Raw genomic sequence first — 17676 nt, forward strand, 5'->3', positions numbered from 1 at the left:
GTTCGTCTAGCCTTGTTCCAGATGCACCCCACAAAGGCCCCTGGGCCTGATGGTACTCCAGCTCTTTTTTTCTAAAAATTTTGGGATTTGGTGAGTGGCGATGTGTGTCGAGCCGTGTTGGGAATTCTAAATGAGGGTCATGATGTTTCTGTGATTAATGATACATATATTGTTCTCATACCAAAATTGAAACACCCAAAACTGTCGAGTCAATTTTGTCCAATCAGCCTTTGCAATGTTGTGTATAAGCTAGTTTTGAAGGTCTTAGCTAATAGGCTTAAGAAGGTGTTGGATACAGTAGTGTCTGTAAATCAGAGTGCCTTTGTCCCAGGACGGGCGATTATCGACAATGTGTTGACGGCATTCGAAGTGTTCCACTACCTTAAGAATAAGAGATTGGGCAGAATCGGGTTTTTTGCTTTAAAGCTTGATATGAGTAAGCCTACGACCGGGTGGAGTGGGGCTTTTTGGAGGTGGTTATGATCAAGATGGGCTTCCCACTAACTTTTGTTGGATTGGTGATGCACTGTGTATCGAGTGTCTCTTACTCCGTGCTTCTGAATGGCAAGCCCACACACTACTTTCGGTTTTCGCGAGGGCTCCGACAGGGTGATCCTATTTCACCGTATCTTCTCCTATTGTGTGCTGAGGCATTGTCGGCGCTGATACGACGGGCTAAAGTAGAAGGACGCCTTTTAGGCATATCCATTAGTCGAGGGGGACCTCAAATTTCCCATCTTTTTTTTGCCGATGACAGTTTGTTGTTTGCTACGGTGACAGACCCATCGTTGAATACCGTTCAAGCTTTGTTGCGGAAATATGAATTGGCCTCTGGGCAACGCGTGAATTTTGACAAATCTGGGATATGTTTCAGTTCGAATGTGCGGCTGGAGGAGCAGGTTTGTCTTTCAGCTGTAATGGGTGTGGGCCATTTGGTGACTACCGGGGAAATATTTGGGGATGCCGTCTGTTGTGGGTCGGTCCAAAAAGGCAGTGTTTGGTTACATCAAGGACAAAGTGTGGCAGCGTCTTAATGGGTGGAAGAAAAAATCTTTGTCAGCAGCGGGACAAGAAATTCTGATTAAAGCAGTCGTTCAAGCTATCCCAACGTATATCATGTCTTGTTTTGAATTGCCGGATGGGCTGTGCCGTGAGATTAGTGGTATGATTGCTTGTTTCTAGTGGGGTCAACGTAAGGAACGGCGCAAGATCCATTGGTGTAGTTGGCCAACCCTTTGTATGGTGAAGACTGATGGTGGGATGGGTTTCAGATCTATAGTGGCTTTCAATAAAGCTCTACTGGCTAAGCAATCTTGGAGACTCCTTCAATTTCCGAATAGTTTGGTGGCCCAGGTAATGAAAGCCAAATATTACCCCCACGGCTCGATTCTTGATGCACCTCTGGGGGCCAGTCCGCCCTTCTTGTGGCGGAGTATTTGGAATGCGTAGTCTCTCTTGCTGGAAGGATTACGATGGCGAGTGGGTAATGGGGCTCAAATTTGCATTTGGAAGGATAAATGGGTTCCGCGGCCTTTTTTTTCAAAATTTGCTCCCCACCTTCTTACTTGGGTGTTGATGCTACAGTGAGTGCCTTGATTGATCATGATCTGGGGAACTGGGATGAGGGCATGCTGGGCGCTTGTTTCCCCCCCTCTGAGATTGAGGTTATTAAATTAATCCCTATCTGTCCATTTTCGGCGGAGGACGTATTAGTGTGGCATTATACCAAACAAGGTCATTTCTCAGTTAGGTCAGCTTACCATCTTAAAATGGGTATTTGCAGCAGATCTGAGCATGCGTCGTCGTCGAATGGTGGGCAGGATTGGGCTGGTTTTTGGAAGAACTTCTGGAATATGTGTATTCCTGGTAAGATCAAAGTTTTCGGTTGGAAATTGTGCTTGGAAATTTTGCCTGTACGCTCCAAGTTAAGGGCATGGCAGGTCTTAACTAATGCTGATTGTGGTCTCTGTCACCGAGCTACTGAATCAATTCAACACTATTTTTTTGATTGCCCTTTTGCAAACAAGGTGTGGGCCTGTAGCAGTCTCGCCCAGATTGCTCATCGTCAGCGGATTGGGACTTTGTTCGACTAGCTTTTAGAGTTCTTTTTATCTGTTGATTTAGTAACGGGGAAGTTGTTTTGGGTAATGTGCTGGTGTATCTGAACACATCGCAACCAAGTGGTGTTCAATAACAAGGCCCAATCTGTGGTGGAGCTCGCTCGGTATGCATATGAATATTTTCAAGAAGTTTGTACAGTTCAGACTCGTGTTCGGGTGCCGCAGCATGTTCCTATGCCAATTCGTTGGTCTCCTCCCGCGGAAAGGCTGTTCAAAGCTAATTTTGATGGAGCTTGCGATGTAGCCGAAGGTTTTATTGGTGTTGGGGTTGTGGTTCGGGACCATACGGGTTCAGTCCTAGTTGCCATGTCCGCCAAAAGGGTGTCAGGAATGGAGGTGGATTGCATTGAGGCTTTTGCAGCGCTGGTTGCTATTCAGTTCACGTTGGATCTGGGGCTAAACAACATAGTTTTTGAAGGTGATTCCCTAATGATAGTTCGCGCCTTTCACTCCGGTTCGAAGTCCTTGGCATCCTTTGGGCATTTTGTGGAGTAGGCAAAATCTCTACTGCCCGAATTTCATTCCTGGGCTATTCAACATGTGAAGAGGGAAAGGAATTCCGTAGCCCATTGTCTCGCTCGGATGGCTTTTGCTTTGGAGGATTTTTCCATATGGATGGAGGACGTTCCGCTCTCTTTACGCTCCCTCGTTAGGAGGGAAGCGTCTCTTTGATTATGTTTTTTTCTTGTCTGTTATTTTTGTTGGCCATCTAAAAAAAAAAAAAAAGTAACTTTTTAATTTTTAAAATAAAATATGAAATAAAAAATTTTAATAGATTTGGCATGACCTTTTAATTTTTTACAAAAAAAATTGTACAAAACATTAAAAAAAAAAAAAATCTTTGACTTTTTAATATAGGTCACAAGCTTTTTGATTGTTTTAGTAACTTTTTAACTTTTAAGCTAAAAGTGTTGCAGGCCAAACAAAGCCTAAATATATTAAAATTGAAAAGTTTCATCTTTCATAGATATATATATATATATATATATATATATAGGTAAACGTCCCAATAAAATGTCCTTACCACTCAAATTAAAGGCATTATTTTGGATCATCAAATCAGTGAAGGAAAAGTAAAAGGGATAATGCATACTAATTAACTGAAGAACTCTCTCTCTGGAGAAAACACCCTAAAGAGAACCTAACATGAAACTTCACATCCATCCTTTCCAGCAATAAATGTATACTTGCACAATTGTATATCAGATTCATACAATGCATAAATTAAATAACAGCACACCCTACATATTTCTACCCCTGGTTGGACGGCAAACATGATTTCTTTTACGAGCATGTTCTTCACTGTGGTGCTGCGTCCGACATGAATATCCATACCAGCAATCTTCCCTCTGAGTTGCATCTGGTGGTAGAAGCTACAAAATACCCACGTAGAGTAGAAACAAATGAGGTTAAAAATATGGTTACTCAATATATGATGGAACAAAATGTGCAGGATTGTACTTGTAGAATCAAGCATCTTTTATTAATTGCATATTCTATTTTTGGTAAATATATTTTAAATTAATCATTGCAATAACATCACTACTCAAAATTAATGCAATTCCATGACAGGAGAAAAAAAAACACCTTAAAAAATACCATGTAGAAACTATCAAGAATCGAGATAAAATTTTCATACATGTCAGTTGGATAAGAAATATGGATTATATGATTTAGTTAGAAACATTGCAAAACGAACCAAAGTAACTCTAGCTCAACTCGTGTTTAGCTTGTTAAAAACTAGTTCAAGATCGGTTCATTATGTAAGCAAATCAAGCTTGAACAAGTTTTGAAGGAAAGCCACCAGCACTTAAATGATACCTTTCTATATACTAAAGATTTTATAAACCTAATGTTCTTGGTTTAGTATAGAAAAGACAAAAAGTAAAACACGCCAGTCGAGAGAAACCATAGTTAAATATGGTAAGAACATTGAACTAAATGCTTGCTGGCAGCTGATCTATAATGAGCATAACAAATGACCATAGATAAACCAGGAATCAGGAAATCAACAGTTTCATTGATGATTGGTGATGAAAAATACTGGAAGTATGAAAATACATACATATTTTGGCACCGAAATCCGGAACCAGTACAAGAGGAATGAAACTAATTTGTCATAACAATCACTGCAACCAGAAAGAAAAGAACAATCAGATGAATGCAACACTAAGACATTCTTGCCAATTTTTGCAGAAGGGAAAACATAACAAAAAAGAAGTATCACAGTGAAGAAAGCATGATTAAACAGAAACTAAGATAATAAGAAGTTCGTAATTAAATAAATTAAAAGAATTTCTGAGCAGACAGCTGTCCAGCCATCAGCACTGAACTTCCCAAGGGTTGTATCACCTAACCTAGCTTGCAAATTCAACCAAGCAAATCTAGCATTAAAAAAGGTGGATCAGTCAATTCACACTCTAATAAAAAAAAAACAATACTCCTGGTCTTCATGTTTTGACTTCATTGAAAATACAAGAACAAACAACACGAGAATAAAGAGAAGCGAAAAAGATTCATGGTACCTTAATAGACAGATTAGCATGCAACAGCAGGAAAGTTCAAGACAAGTGGGAGAAAGAAGACAGAAAATAGACCATACAATGAAAAACAACAGACGAAGATAACAGCAATGAAGACGACAAACAGAAAAGAAGAAATATACAGACTGGAATCTACCTTTGAAAGACAACAGAGAACATCATTAAAAAAAAGAATAAAAAAAAAAAAAAGAATAAAAAAAAGAAAGGAAAGGCATGGTAGTAACCCAGAGAAGAAGTTCAGCAGCAAAGAAAATTGAGATATGTTTGGTATATAGGTTAGAATGAACTATACGGACTAGAATCTAGTTCTGAAAGACAACAGAGAAGATCATAAAAAAGAAAGCATGGTAGTAACCCAGAAAAAGTTCAGCAGCAAAGAAAACTGAGATATGTTTGGTGTATAGGTTAGAATGAACTATACGGCCTGGAATCTAGTTCTGAAAGACAACAGAGAAGATCATAAAAAAGAAAGCATGGTAGTAACCCAGAAAAAGTTCAGCAGCAAAGAAAATTGAGATATGTTTGGTGTATGGGTTTGAACTATCTACAAGTGCATGAATACAAAATAAAACTTTTTCTTGCAAATATTTTGATATAGGGATCTGATAACGATAACTCCAATTTTAAAATCTTAAAAACAGGTGAAGTGAAGACAAAGAGATGCACTAGATGTACCCTCATACCAACAACTATATCCAGATTAGCCCTTAAGAAATTTGAGATCGCTTGGTGGATAGGTTAGAGTGAACGACCAGCAAGTGCATGAACTCAAGATAAAACTTACCTGCAAATATGCGTCGCTGCAGTTATCATCTCAGCATGATTCAACGGCATCCTTGTTCGATCTACAGGGAAAAGAAAACCAGCAATTAATAAAATGATTAATGTCATCTATCAACTAGTAGTTCCCCACATCAGTACCATTAAGTCAGAATCAATTCATTTCTGTATGACACCAGGACAATTGATATCAATTTAATTCTCGACTTTCGTTGATAATTTAAATTTGCAATCATATGCAGAATCAATCATTTATGGGTTTCAAGTTTATTGTTCTCAAAGGCTACATAATTCCAGCATAGGAATAAAATCCCAGATCAATACAGAAGTTTTAGCAACCAATTTACCAATTTGTGTGTAAAAGGACACAATAGAAACTTTGACAACACAGCCTCCAAGGATGTCTTGGTAGCAAAATAGTCTAAAAGACAAACCAAAAGAATGCTGTAAACGTCAGGATTAACATTATAAATAGACTCTTCTACTCCCTCCCCACCGTACAAAAATTGGCACTTGGATTCTCTAATATCCGATGATGCAAGAAGAAGAAAAAGAAGAAGCTCCTACTTAGTAGTAAAGAATGTTTTCTTGCTTCTCACATGGACAGGGAGAATCCCTTTTTCCAATGTGACATACTCGCTCCCAAAACGCATATCCAAGCCCATGTAACATAGATGTCAACGAAAGAAAATTTGTTGACCTAAAAATACATCCGCAAATATTGAACTGCAGTTACAGAAGACAAGAGATATAATTACCAATTTCTCTGTTCTCCAACTTTGTAATCCAATCAGAGATAACATCCTGCAATGTTCTCCCAGTCTGACTGATACACCTTTCCGTAATCTATAAACCCATTGAATTGTGAGTCCTATCAATCCATAAATGGTATTCATACATCAACAAATAATAAAACAGAAAGAATGAAAGACACATACATCTTGTTCATGCTGGTTATTTTCATGAGCCAATTGTGGAATTCTAGTGATGGTATGTTCTGAGATCTGCATGGCATACATATGACATGTTTCAGTCCATAGCAGGCACACTAATATACATCAAAGATAACACATTTATATAAAATAATGGGGCCTGGTGACATCAACTATTCACATGACTGGACCCCTATTGTGCCCATATGGTAAACCCTCTCCATGAGGGAAATTAGGTAAACAAACTACCAAAAAAACAGAGGAAAGAAATAAAGAAAGAAAAACTTCATAGTTTTGTCCTTCCGGACAAACAAGTTATTGATTGAGAGCAGGGAAAACTAAAAGACAGCTTACAGGTTTTAAAGCCTCACGACTGCAAACTGGATGAGAGTCACTTTCAAAAACGCTCTGAGCACGCCAATAAGCACCACAAAATGCCCGGTCACATCCTAAACCTGAAGGTTGAAGATTAATATCCGTACATATCAATTAGAAAATACTGATAAACTTTCACTATACACACTGCATGTTTATAAATTTCAAAGTAAATTGCACTGTCAAATCAAACCAACTGGGACCATGGTGGTAAGCTAAGGTGGCGTCTGGTAAGTTGAGAGTTCCAAATTTTCTGTACAGAAAACAAGAAACATGTTTTTGTTTTGCTCTTTTGTTAAACAAAAACAAGTTTGGTACAAACATATGTTTGCAAAACATATAAAGAAAAAACCAGGACAACATGCTTGATTGAATTGCTAAAGGGGTGGCTGGTGGCTGGAGGTGGGGTAGCTGGGAACTTGTTTGTAAGCAAGTGAAAACACATTTTTCTTGATTCCTAAAATTTTGAAAAATGTTGCCATTTTTTGGAAACAAAAACAGTTCCCAAACATAATTTTCTTTCCAATTTTCTAACTTTTTAAAAATAAAAACACAAACCATAGAACAAAAATGTAACCAAACAAGCCATAACAATTACAACATTCCAGGGATTCACTGTGAAGTATGAGCAACACAAGCCCCAAAGATCCAAGGCAAAATTAAATTGATTTAAAAAAAATTTATAGTGTAGTCATGCCTCTCCTAGAAAACCAACTACACAAAATAGCCAAAGAAGCAGTCTTCAACCTATATACAAGTTCCTCCACACCCGTGAAGGTCCTCCCCTATTATGCTTCCTCCAAATAAACCACATCAAGCAAAGCAGCACAAGGACCCAAGCCTTTCTTCTACGCTTCCCCACTCTACTGCCCCACCACCCAAACAAGACACTCACCACCTCCCTCTGAAAACACAAATAACCCCAAAACCAACCCCCACAAATCCCCAAAGCCTCACAATGAATGAGAAAATAAGAGACAGATTCCCCATTTCTTTGCTCATTCCACGCCAATTGATTATAATCCATTGCCTCCGAATTAGGGTTGTCAATGGTGAGGATCTTCCTGTGAACTGTGGTCCATACAAAGAAGGCCACCTCCGACAGGGTTCCCACCTTCCAAACACCTTTCCATAGAAAGCTCATCATCCTACTCGTCATTAATGTCCTACAAAAGACTTGACACCAAACCTCCCACTCCGTGAAGTGACCTATCAAGATCAGTGATAGAGAAAAGGTTTGGTTGATCTAAAGTGCAGCATGTATAAATTAGTTGGATGATGGTAATTTGAAACTTGGTTGTGCCAAAATGACAAGTCACTATTGGAGTGGTACAACCTAAAAAGGGTTTTTTTGAACTGTAGCAAAACATAAAAAATGGCTTTGGCAAGGTCATTTTGGTTTTGACCATTGGATTTGCTCTAAATGTTCAAATAATAGTGACAAGCTAGCGCTAATGTCCTCAGCACTTCTTCCAGAGCCCGCACACTTACAGATAACACATTCTAAGATGTAGATAAGTAAATAAACAGCAACAAGAAGTATGTAGAGAAGAATTTACAGTGCTGTGGTACACTTAGATTGTTTCTAGAAGGCATCATTCCTCCACAAGCTTGACACTGCAAATGAATAGTGTTCTGGTTGCACTGGAATCCAGCAAGTTCAGTGCCTAAGAGATGCATATGATATGAGTCAGTTAAAAAAAAGGAAGTTTAAAAATGACAATAAAATAAGTATAACAACTCTATTGACAAATATTCATAATTCAATGAATTGTATCCAATGAAAATCACAAATACAGCCCATGTTATAAACTATGAGAAAATACTGAACATCCTTAAGTGGTTGAAAGTGATGGAAATTGTTAGAATTTACCATAAACCTACCACCACTACCACCTCACCTACTCCACTAAATCTAACCCACTACACCACTACCACCTCCACTTCACCTACTCTCCACCTACTCCCAAACACACTCATATATAATAGGAATCCTTGTAATTGTAACAACACAACAATAACAATCAAGATACATCAATCAATAATACATATATTTTTCACATGGTATCAGAGCCATAAGATTTAGGCCTATACTCATTTCTTTCCGGCAGGCAGCCGGCCGGCAACCTTGCCTTCGCTGCCTGCTGGAGTTTTTTCAACACATACCAGAAACTCTTCTTTTTTGATTCGGCTCCTGAGGATTTCAATAGATCTGCGACTCATCTTCTTCGCAGCAACCAATCCATCATCTCCACCACGCCCGCATCTTCTACGACTTCCAGCGCCGCCGCTTCGCCCTCGCAGTCCTCGGCAAGAACGGTTGCTTCGTCGAAGGCGTACTCCACCTCTCGTCAAGCTCGACTCCCAAGACCTTCTCCAGATCGGCGACACGGAGTTCTACTTTCTCCTCCCTGTTTGGAGCATCCTTGGCGGCTCGCTCGGGCCTCGCCACCATGGCGCCGTGGCAGCGGCGCACCACCACCACCATCTGCCCCACCGTTGACCTGGACCGAGACCACCGCACGACCATCCCTGCCAGTCGACACAAGCAGAGCACGATCCTCTACTGCTCTGCAACGTCCGAGACGAACCAACAGGAGCTGTTAATCACGCTCTGCTCATGCGGTCCTGATTCATCGACCAGACTTTGGTTCCTGTCTCCTTCGCACTCAAGGATACAGATGAACTTTGGTTCCTGATTCTCTCTCTCACACAATATGAGAATGAAAATAAAAATTTATTGTTTTGGTTTAAAATCGGCCTCGGTTTGGGTTTCACACCACCGCCCAAAATTGTTTTTTTATTATAAAGCTTCTTGTGCACTCATTGTTCCCACTTTTGTTATTTTATATATATATATATATATATATCTTTTTATTATATTATATTAAAAAAAAAAAAAAAAAAAACCACCCACGTGGGCTTGTCCTCTTTCACCTCTATTATTTTTATTTATTTTTTTTTCTAAAACTTTTTTTTTTTTAATCTTTTTCAAATACCCATTTTTATTTTATTCTATACTCCACATTCTCCTCATTCTTTTCCCCACTCCAATATATTATACTAGCCTTAATTGATTCCACTGATTTCCCCCACTTCATTTTATTTATTATTATTATTATTATTATTTTATTTAAAAAAACAAAACAAAAAAAAAAAAAAAAAAACATTCATTCCAGTTTAATTTTTCTGCTCCGTCTTGTCCCTTCACGCCATTCGGATTTGCACAATACACTCATTTTATTCATATCGGGATCCACCCCGATCCACATTTTACACACAAAAAAAAAAAAAAAAAAAAACAACAACAACAACAACAACACCACAAAAATACACAAAAACAACCACAGCTTTGTTTTCTTTTCTGCAGACGGCCACCCACCGACCTACTCTGCCGCCGGTCTCTTCTTTTTGCCTCCGTCCTGGGCGGTCCTTGACGGTGCGGCCTCCGTGTTTCCCACGCCGCCGAGCACGTTCACTCCCCCCTGCTCCTCTACTACAGTATATGGCGGCCCTCCAAATCGGAACATCACGGTGGCCTTCCGCTTCAGCTCTTTGTTTTCTGCCTTTAGCACACTGATCTCTGCTCGCGCATCCTTATACATGCGTTGGAGCAGAGCCAGCTGGGAGTTTAAATGCTGCACCTCATTTGTCCTACTCTGCAGCCGGTTCGACAAGTTTGTGACCGCCGTCATGCTTTCCACACATGTCTTCAAAGTATACTGGTTGGCCTCCACATCCGACTGCACTGCCATTCTTTGCTCCACCGACCGCATCGGAAAGTTCAAAGGAGCAAACTCCGGGGCGCTTGGTTGAGTTTCCAGTGCCACCGCACCAGTTCTCTCTCTCGTTGACTCGTTGAGGTCGGGAAAGAGGGTGAGCACCCCGCGGGAAGACGATGAAGCCATTCTCTCAGAAAACAGAGTGTTACAGAATCTCTTTCAGAGGTTTTTCGCAGCTTTTCTCTGCCTCAGCCTCAGCATCAACCTTGGTTAAATAGCCAAGGCAGCCACGCGCATCGCGCGCCTCTTACCACCAGCCGACAAACGGGCGCGCAAGCCAAGGCGCCCACGTGCCTCGCCATCATGTCCGGCACACCTTTTGATGAATTGGGCACGCCTTTTGATGGCACACCTTTTGACAAAATTGGGCACACCTTTTGAGGGTGCAACTTTTTTATGGGTCCGACAAGACTCTGTAAACTGTCCCGACATTAATTCCGGTTAGCTCCTTTATGGGTCCGACAAGACTCTGTAAACTGTCCCGACATTGATTCCGGTTAGCTCCTTTATGGGTCCGACAAGACTCTGTAAACTGTCCCGACATTAATTCCGGTTAGCTCCTTTATGGGTCCGACAAGACTCTGTAAACTGTCCCGACATTGATTCCGGTTAGTTTCTACAAGGGTCCAGCATGACCCCATAAACTGTCTTCTACATCGGTCTGCCACCACCATACAGTGTCCTCTACAACGTTATGACACCCCCATACAGTGTCCTCTACAAAGTTATGACACCCCCATACAGTGTCCTCTACAACGTTATGACACCACCTTTCAGTGTCTTCACCAACGGTCTGACACGACCATACAGTGTCTCCTATCCTTTTTTATTTTTATGTATTTTTCTTGTTTTGTTCCTCTCTTCAAACTCAAGTTGGTTAGTTTCTATCCTCCTTGAGTTTGCGGGGGGCTGTTAGAATTTACCATAAACCTACCACCACTACCACCTCACCTACTCCACTAAACCTAACCCACTACACCACTACCACCTCCACTTCACCTACTCTCCACCTACTCCCAAACACACTCCTATATAATAGGAATCCTTGTAATTGTAACAACACAACAATAACAATCAAGATACATCAATCAATAATACATACTCCCTCCGTCCCAAAATATTAGTCCCTTATTCCATTTTTCATTGTCCCAAAATATTAGTCCCTCTTCAAAAATCAAGTACAAAAATAATATAAATTTCCTATTTTACCCTTCTTTTAAATTAATAAACAACATAAAAAGTACAATTATGCATTGATATTCCCAAAAAATGTACTATCAAAAGGATAATTTTGGAAAATCAACTTTTTTCAAATGCAATAATTGTACTACCAAAAAAAGTTGGATTCCCCAAAAGGGACCATTATTTTGGGACGGAGGGAGTATATTTTTCACAGAAATATAGATATCACATAACATATTTTGCTAATTGAACTAGTTAAGGATTTAGCAACACATGATCAAGCAGTTGATTACCACATTGAGGGCATGGTAGATCTACAACATCACTTTCTTCATCTGGTGGTAAACGTGCCCTCTTCCGATGAGTATTTCTCCCAGTGCTAATGACCTAACAAAATTAAAAGTAAAAAAAAATCACTAAGCATCTAAAATTATTTTATTAAAGTTGCAACTCAAGCAGGTTGAACTCGAATAACACAAGCCCAATCCAATTTCTGTTCTGGCTTGGACAAATTTTTTTCATTAACGGCTGGTCTTGGGCTGAAATTTGTCAGCCAAGTTAAGTTCAAGCTGGGCCTGGACATAAGCATTAGGCAACTCGAGCCTACCAAAAGTATACGCAAAGTCATGCTATAATATTTGAAGGTTCTAAAAAAATTGTAATTGTAGAAGAAAAACTAGAATATCCCACGATACAAGATGACATTGATTTCAAATCATTAAGTGCAATGGCAAAACATTCTTGAGTGAAAAAATCACTCTTAGCTATAAAAAAAATTTCACGTTTACCAATATATACAAATGTCTGCTGACCGTTAACAAGGCTAAAAATTTCCTACTTCTGCCTAAAACTGAAAAAGATACATCATGATATGCCATAAACAAATAACTCAATTCCTGGAGACACTGATGCGATCAAAATATGCAAGAAAGGACAAAAAAGTCACTCATAAATTTGACACATTGTAATAAAATAAATAGAAAATAAATAACACACAAATAGCTTAATTAAAGCACAAAACACTAAACATGGTTGGAATACTGCAACATTAACATTCACAAGAAATCCACAAACTGCAATATTGAATGAACAAAGCAGTTATTCGAATTTAAGGCATATTATAAAGCATACACCACTTTAGCATATGAAAATCCATCATCAACAAAAACTTATAAGTACAAAAAATTTTGCAAACAAACATATGGTCCTGACCAAAATAATTATGCTACAATAATAAATCATTAATTCAACTACTATGGAACGAAGAATAATACTACTCACAAGAGGCGACTTTACTGATGCATAGGAATCTAAAAGTGCAATTTCTTCATCAGAACGCTTTAGTGAAGAATCAGTTTGCAGAATATCCTGCAAGAACAAGGCATATATTTCAAAACAAAAGAAAAAAAAAACAAAAATCCAACACCAAACAAGAGCACAGCATGACATGCTCTACAAACATTAAGAATAAGAAATCAAAGCTTATGTTCGAAATTAAAACTAAAACGCATACACATGGTGCAGATTATGGATTGAAAAGAAAAGCATTATAACCATAGTGACACAAACATTGATACAAGAGAATTTTTAATTTAACTTGAAAATATGATGGAGAAACAGCCCGACAGATATGAGTATAAGTAAACTACACTCAGGGCAATTTAAGAGAGGAGCTGCTGGGAGCCCTGTCTCCCAAATTAAAACATCTTCAAACATTAACTATATTATATTTCATATGGTGTTTGTAATTATTCCTTCCAAAAATGATGAGTTGCTTACCACGGACTTTTTATTGAAAGCTTTCTTATATGAAAAACCACAAACTCCAAATTTTAGAATTAGCATTAAATTTTTCCTTCAATTTAGTTAAAGGGAAAATCCGCACTATTTTAAATATCAGACCACAGCCAATTCTCTCCGACTTCGAAATTTTCAGTACATAAGCCCTATCCTTTCACTTTGGCTTTTATTGTTCCTTTTTGGAATCTGAAAACTAATAAGCCATTGAAATTGTACTTTTAGATTATTCTCGAGATAATTTACTTATAGTCTTCAGTTATCCAAAAAAAAAAAAAAAAAAAAAAAGAAGATAATTTACTTATAGTCATTTATCTGGCGCACTACAAATTTCCTAAAACTTCATCTTGAACATAAATGCTGCAAAAAATATTGAATTATTAAGCAAGTATTTCATTATATCCTTTTATATCATACATGTGATAAAAATGACCGTAGGGATTTAATATGGGCCCTCCTTTAACTCTAGAGCTAAAGTTCCAATGCTCTCTTATGCTCCAGCAAATTATATTTGAGTCATTCATTTTCAATATTTTTCAACATAACAATCTAACTTTGCTAGCAATTCCTGTTCGGACCATTAAAGAGCCTTCCATACGTCCAACATTTTTTCACAAGTACAAATAATAATTTTAATTCACAAACACTTCTTATTCAAAGCATTAGGGGGGCATTCCATGAGCAAAATATTGTTTTGCAAGTACATATTATATGCAATGACAACAAGTATTTACTTCCTAAAACCATTCAAACCAATCAATAATTAAGACATGCTCCAGAGTCAAAAAACAAAGCAAAACAAAACAAAGCAAAAGAATAAATCAAGATTCACAGGAGTAGTAGAGACTAAGATGGATCAACCTCTTCAATGTTATGCAGAAAATGGTTCCTCCCCACAAATTGTACCACTGCTCTACATTGAGGACAAAGCACGCTTGAATGCTTCTCTTGAGACCTTCTTAGCCACTCTGAGAAACATCCGTTACTGAAAATAAAAGTGCAAAGGCTTAAGTACTACAAACATGTTCAAGTAATAATGCCTTGATTAAATACATGATTAAGTTACAAACCAGAAGTTGTGAAGGCAGGGGGCAACAGTGACAACATCATGCCAAATGTTTAAACAAATGCTGCATTTTGCATGTTCAACGTCTAAACAAATCTAGCATCAGTAAGCAGAGTTTCATATTTAGCTTTTGCAGGCATCTATAACATAAGATTCCAATACAACTTTAATAAATAATGATTACTCACCTTCAGCTGTTTTTTGCTACATTCCTCATCCATTACTTCAAACCTGTAATTCAAATAAAATTAAAGGTATCACAAGAAAACAAAGAATCAGAGAAGACACACAAGTGATAACACATCCATGTTCTTAATTGCCACCTCAACCCATGTTCTCCTTTTCCTTCCTATATTTTTTTAACCCTCAAGATAGATAAATGCACTCTTCCTTATAGTCCTAAGCATTAGTTCTACATTGCACATGACATGGCCATACCAACTTTCCTTCATTATCTTTAATCAGTGTTACTCGTAACTTCCTCCTAATGTATTCATTTCTTATTCTCTATGTTCTTGTAAACCCATCTATGGATCTCAACATTCTCATTTCAATAACATGCAACTTAAAGTCTTGACTACTAAAATTTATAAAAAAGACAAAATAAAAAGTTACGAATTTTACCTAATGAACTAAAATTTGTTGTCACCAATCACAATAGGGAAAAGAAGTTACATACACATTAACAAATGATTACCCAGAATCTTCACTTTAGCATTTTCACAACACAAATTTAAATATATATTCTTGAAATCTTAACAAAACCAACTTTTCTTCAGGAAAACCCTTAGAAAGATAGTTTCTTGCGACCAAATTTTACTATTATAAATAATCATTTTTTGTCAAAGATATTCCCCCAAGTCATTCTACTTCTAAAACCCACAACTTGTATGATTATTGCCTATTTTTCACAAAGCCCATCACATAAATTATATAAATTTATATGCACATATACAATATATATATATAGAGAGAGAGAGAATGAAGGAGGAGCGCTTACCGTCGTCGGTCTAGGTTATGCGTTGTCTCTCTCTGTCTCTCTCTCTCTCTCTCTGAAACTTCTCTGTAATTGGAACTAATCGTGTTGTCTGATCCGACCCGTGTACAAATGTCTCAACAGATAGCGTGCGATGCACTAATACCGTATAGCTTGCGATGCACAATACCGGGGTCAACCACGGTGTTTGGCAACTTGGTAGACGCCTGAGGGTTAAAGACCCTAGGATTCAATTTCGAAACCTTTAGGTATGTTTGTTTTCAGAGATAGAATGAAGTGGATTGATAGTGAGGGGATTAATAGTGAAGGGATTGTTAGTGAGGGTCGTTTGTTTTCAGAGATAGAATGGAGGGGATTGATAGTGAGGGGATTAATAGTGAGAGGATTGATAATGAGGGGATTAATAGTGAAGAATTGTTAAATTATTTTTATATAAAATAATAAAACAAATAAAAAAATATAAAAATTAAACATTAATATTTAAAAAAAAATTCTCAATATATAAAAAATAAAAAAATTTCTAATCCCCTTACTATTTTTCTAATACCATCTCTACCTCCTCACTATGAATCCCCTCCACAAGGGTATTAGTAATACCAAGGTATTAGTAGTACCCTCCCCATCTCTCAAAACAAACAAGGTATTAGTAATACCAAGGTATTAGTTAGTCCCAAAGTATTAGTAGTCCCAAGGCTATCTCTCAAAACAAACACCCCATATACTAGTCCCAAGGTATTAGTAATCATAATCCCTTTGCTATAACCCCAAACAAACGGGGCCTTAGGCTAATCTTCCCCACATAGCATAGTTAGTTAGGATGTTAAATTTAAGTTATTATTATTATAGTATTTTAGTGTGGGCCTAATGCTTTTCTATTGTACAAGTCCTGACTTAAGTGGAATTTATTTTCAAAATCTTTTGGGCCAATCTCATATGCGTAGTGCAGTTGGTTAGGAAGTTAGTCTCAAATTAAGTTGTTACTACTATAGTACTTGGTTTGGGCCTAATGCTCTCCCGTTGTGCGAGTTCTGACTTAAGTGGAGCTTGTCTTCGAAACCCTTTGGGCCAATCTCCTAAGCATAGCGCAGTTGGTTAGAAAGTTAGTCTCAAGTTAAGTTGTTACTACCATAGTACTTGGCGTGAGCCTAATGCTCTCCCGTTATGCGAGTCCTGATTTAAGTGGAGCTTGTCTTCGAAGCCCTTTGCGCCAATCTCTTAGGCGTAACGTAGTTGGTTAGAAAGTTAATCTCAAGTTGTTGCTACCAAAACACTTGGTATGGGCCTAATACTCCACCGTTGCGCGAGTCCTAACTTAAGTGGAGCTTGTCTTGGGAGGTCAGACTAAGTTCCCAGGTTAGTCTCATTCTTGGAACGGACAACAGGAACACCTTCCTAAACCTGTGGGAGAGTGGAAGGATTTTTCTGTAATAAAAAAATAAAAAATAATACCGAGGTGTTTTGTGGGAATTATTTTAAAGGGGTCATTTTTTATTTTATTTTTTTATAAGTCTTCGTTTGAGATATGAGTTGGTCTTTTGATTATTTTAGTTTGAGGCTAAAAAGCCTTGTTTGGAATGAACTTTTTGGTTTTTTATTTTTTTATTTTTATGAAAGAAAAAATGAGATGATTATGGTTTGGACGCGACATTTGTCTTATTGACTTTTTGACCTATTTTGTTTTTTTGTAGTTAAAATAGCCAAAGTAGCCTATGCCAAACATAGCCTAAATCTCCTTTTTAAGTATTTTGTTCCATTTATTAAGTATTTTGTTCCATCTAATTCAAAATGTTTTTGATTATTTCAATAAACCTTTGTTTGGGATATGAGTTGGCTTTTTGGTTTTTTTGGTTATTTTAGCCTGTGGCTAAAAAGTCTCATTTTGGATAGACTTTTTGGCTTTTTTGACTTTTGTAAAAAAAAAAATGAAATGATTATGATTTGGATATGAGATTTTATCTTATTGGCTTTTTAGCCTGTTTTGTCTTTTTTATGGCTAAAATCGTCCCAACCCAACCCAACGCAAACCTTCATACCAAACGAACCCTAAGTCTCATACCTAGTAATTTGTCCAAAACACTCCTAGACATTTTTGAGCATTTATT

At 37.8% G+C, this 17676-nt stretch overlaps 1 protein-coding gene and 1 pseudogene across 2 annotated transcripts; both read right to left on the minus strand.

The window, feature by feature from the left end:
- Positions 1 to 3183: 3183 nt before the first annotated feature.
- Positions 3184 to 15839, minus strand: LOC114301688 (RING/U-box superfamily protein). 2 transcript variants are annotated; one of them, XM_028246652.2, is made up of 13 exons: positions 15578 to 15839; positions 14766 to 14808; positions 14582 to 14673; positions 14373 to 14496; positions 12996 to 13082; positions 12008 to 12101; positions 8310 to 8417; positions 6730 to 6830; positions 6382 to 6447; positions 6202 to 6289; positions 5448 to 5508; positions 4186 to 4249; positions 3184 to 3493 (listed from the first exon to the last, which is right to left on the minus strand). In XM_028246652.2, exons 2-13 carry the CDS (start codon positions 14796 to 14798, stop codon positions 3362 to 3364), a joined length of 1050 nt encoding a protein of 349 aa, XP_028102453.2. In that variant the 5' UTR covers positions 14799 to 14808; positions 15578 to 15839; the 3' UTR covers positions 3184 to 3361. The 2 variants fall into 2 exon arrangements, with proteins under 2 accessions (XP_028102453.2, XP_082726585.1); XM_082870459.1 differs by lacking the exon at positions 4186 to 4249 and having other exon boundaries at positions 15578 to 15821.
- Positions 9257 to 9443, minus strand: LOC145806374 (small nucleolar RNA U3; annotated as a pseudogene).
- Positions 15840 to 17676: the final 1837 nt, after the last annotated feature.

The sequence above is a fragment of the Camellia sinensis genome, chromosome 1, assembly GCF_055761805.1.
Source record: "Camellia sinensis isolate YWXY chromosome 1, ASM5576180v1, whole genome shotgun sequence".
NCBI classification, from domain to species: domain Eukaryota; kingdom Viridiplantae; phylum Streptophyta; class Magnoliopsida; order Ericales; family Theaceae; genus Camellia; species Camellia sinensis.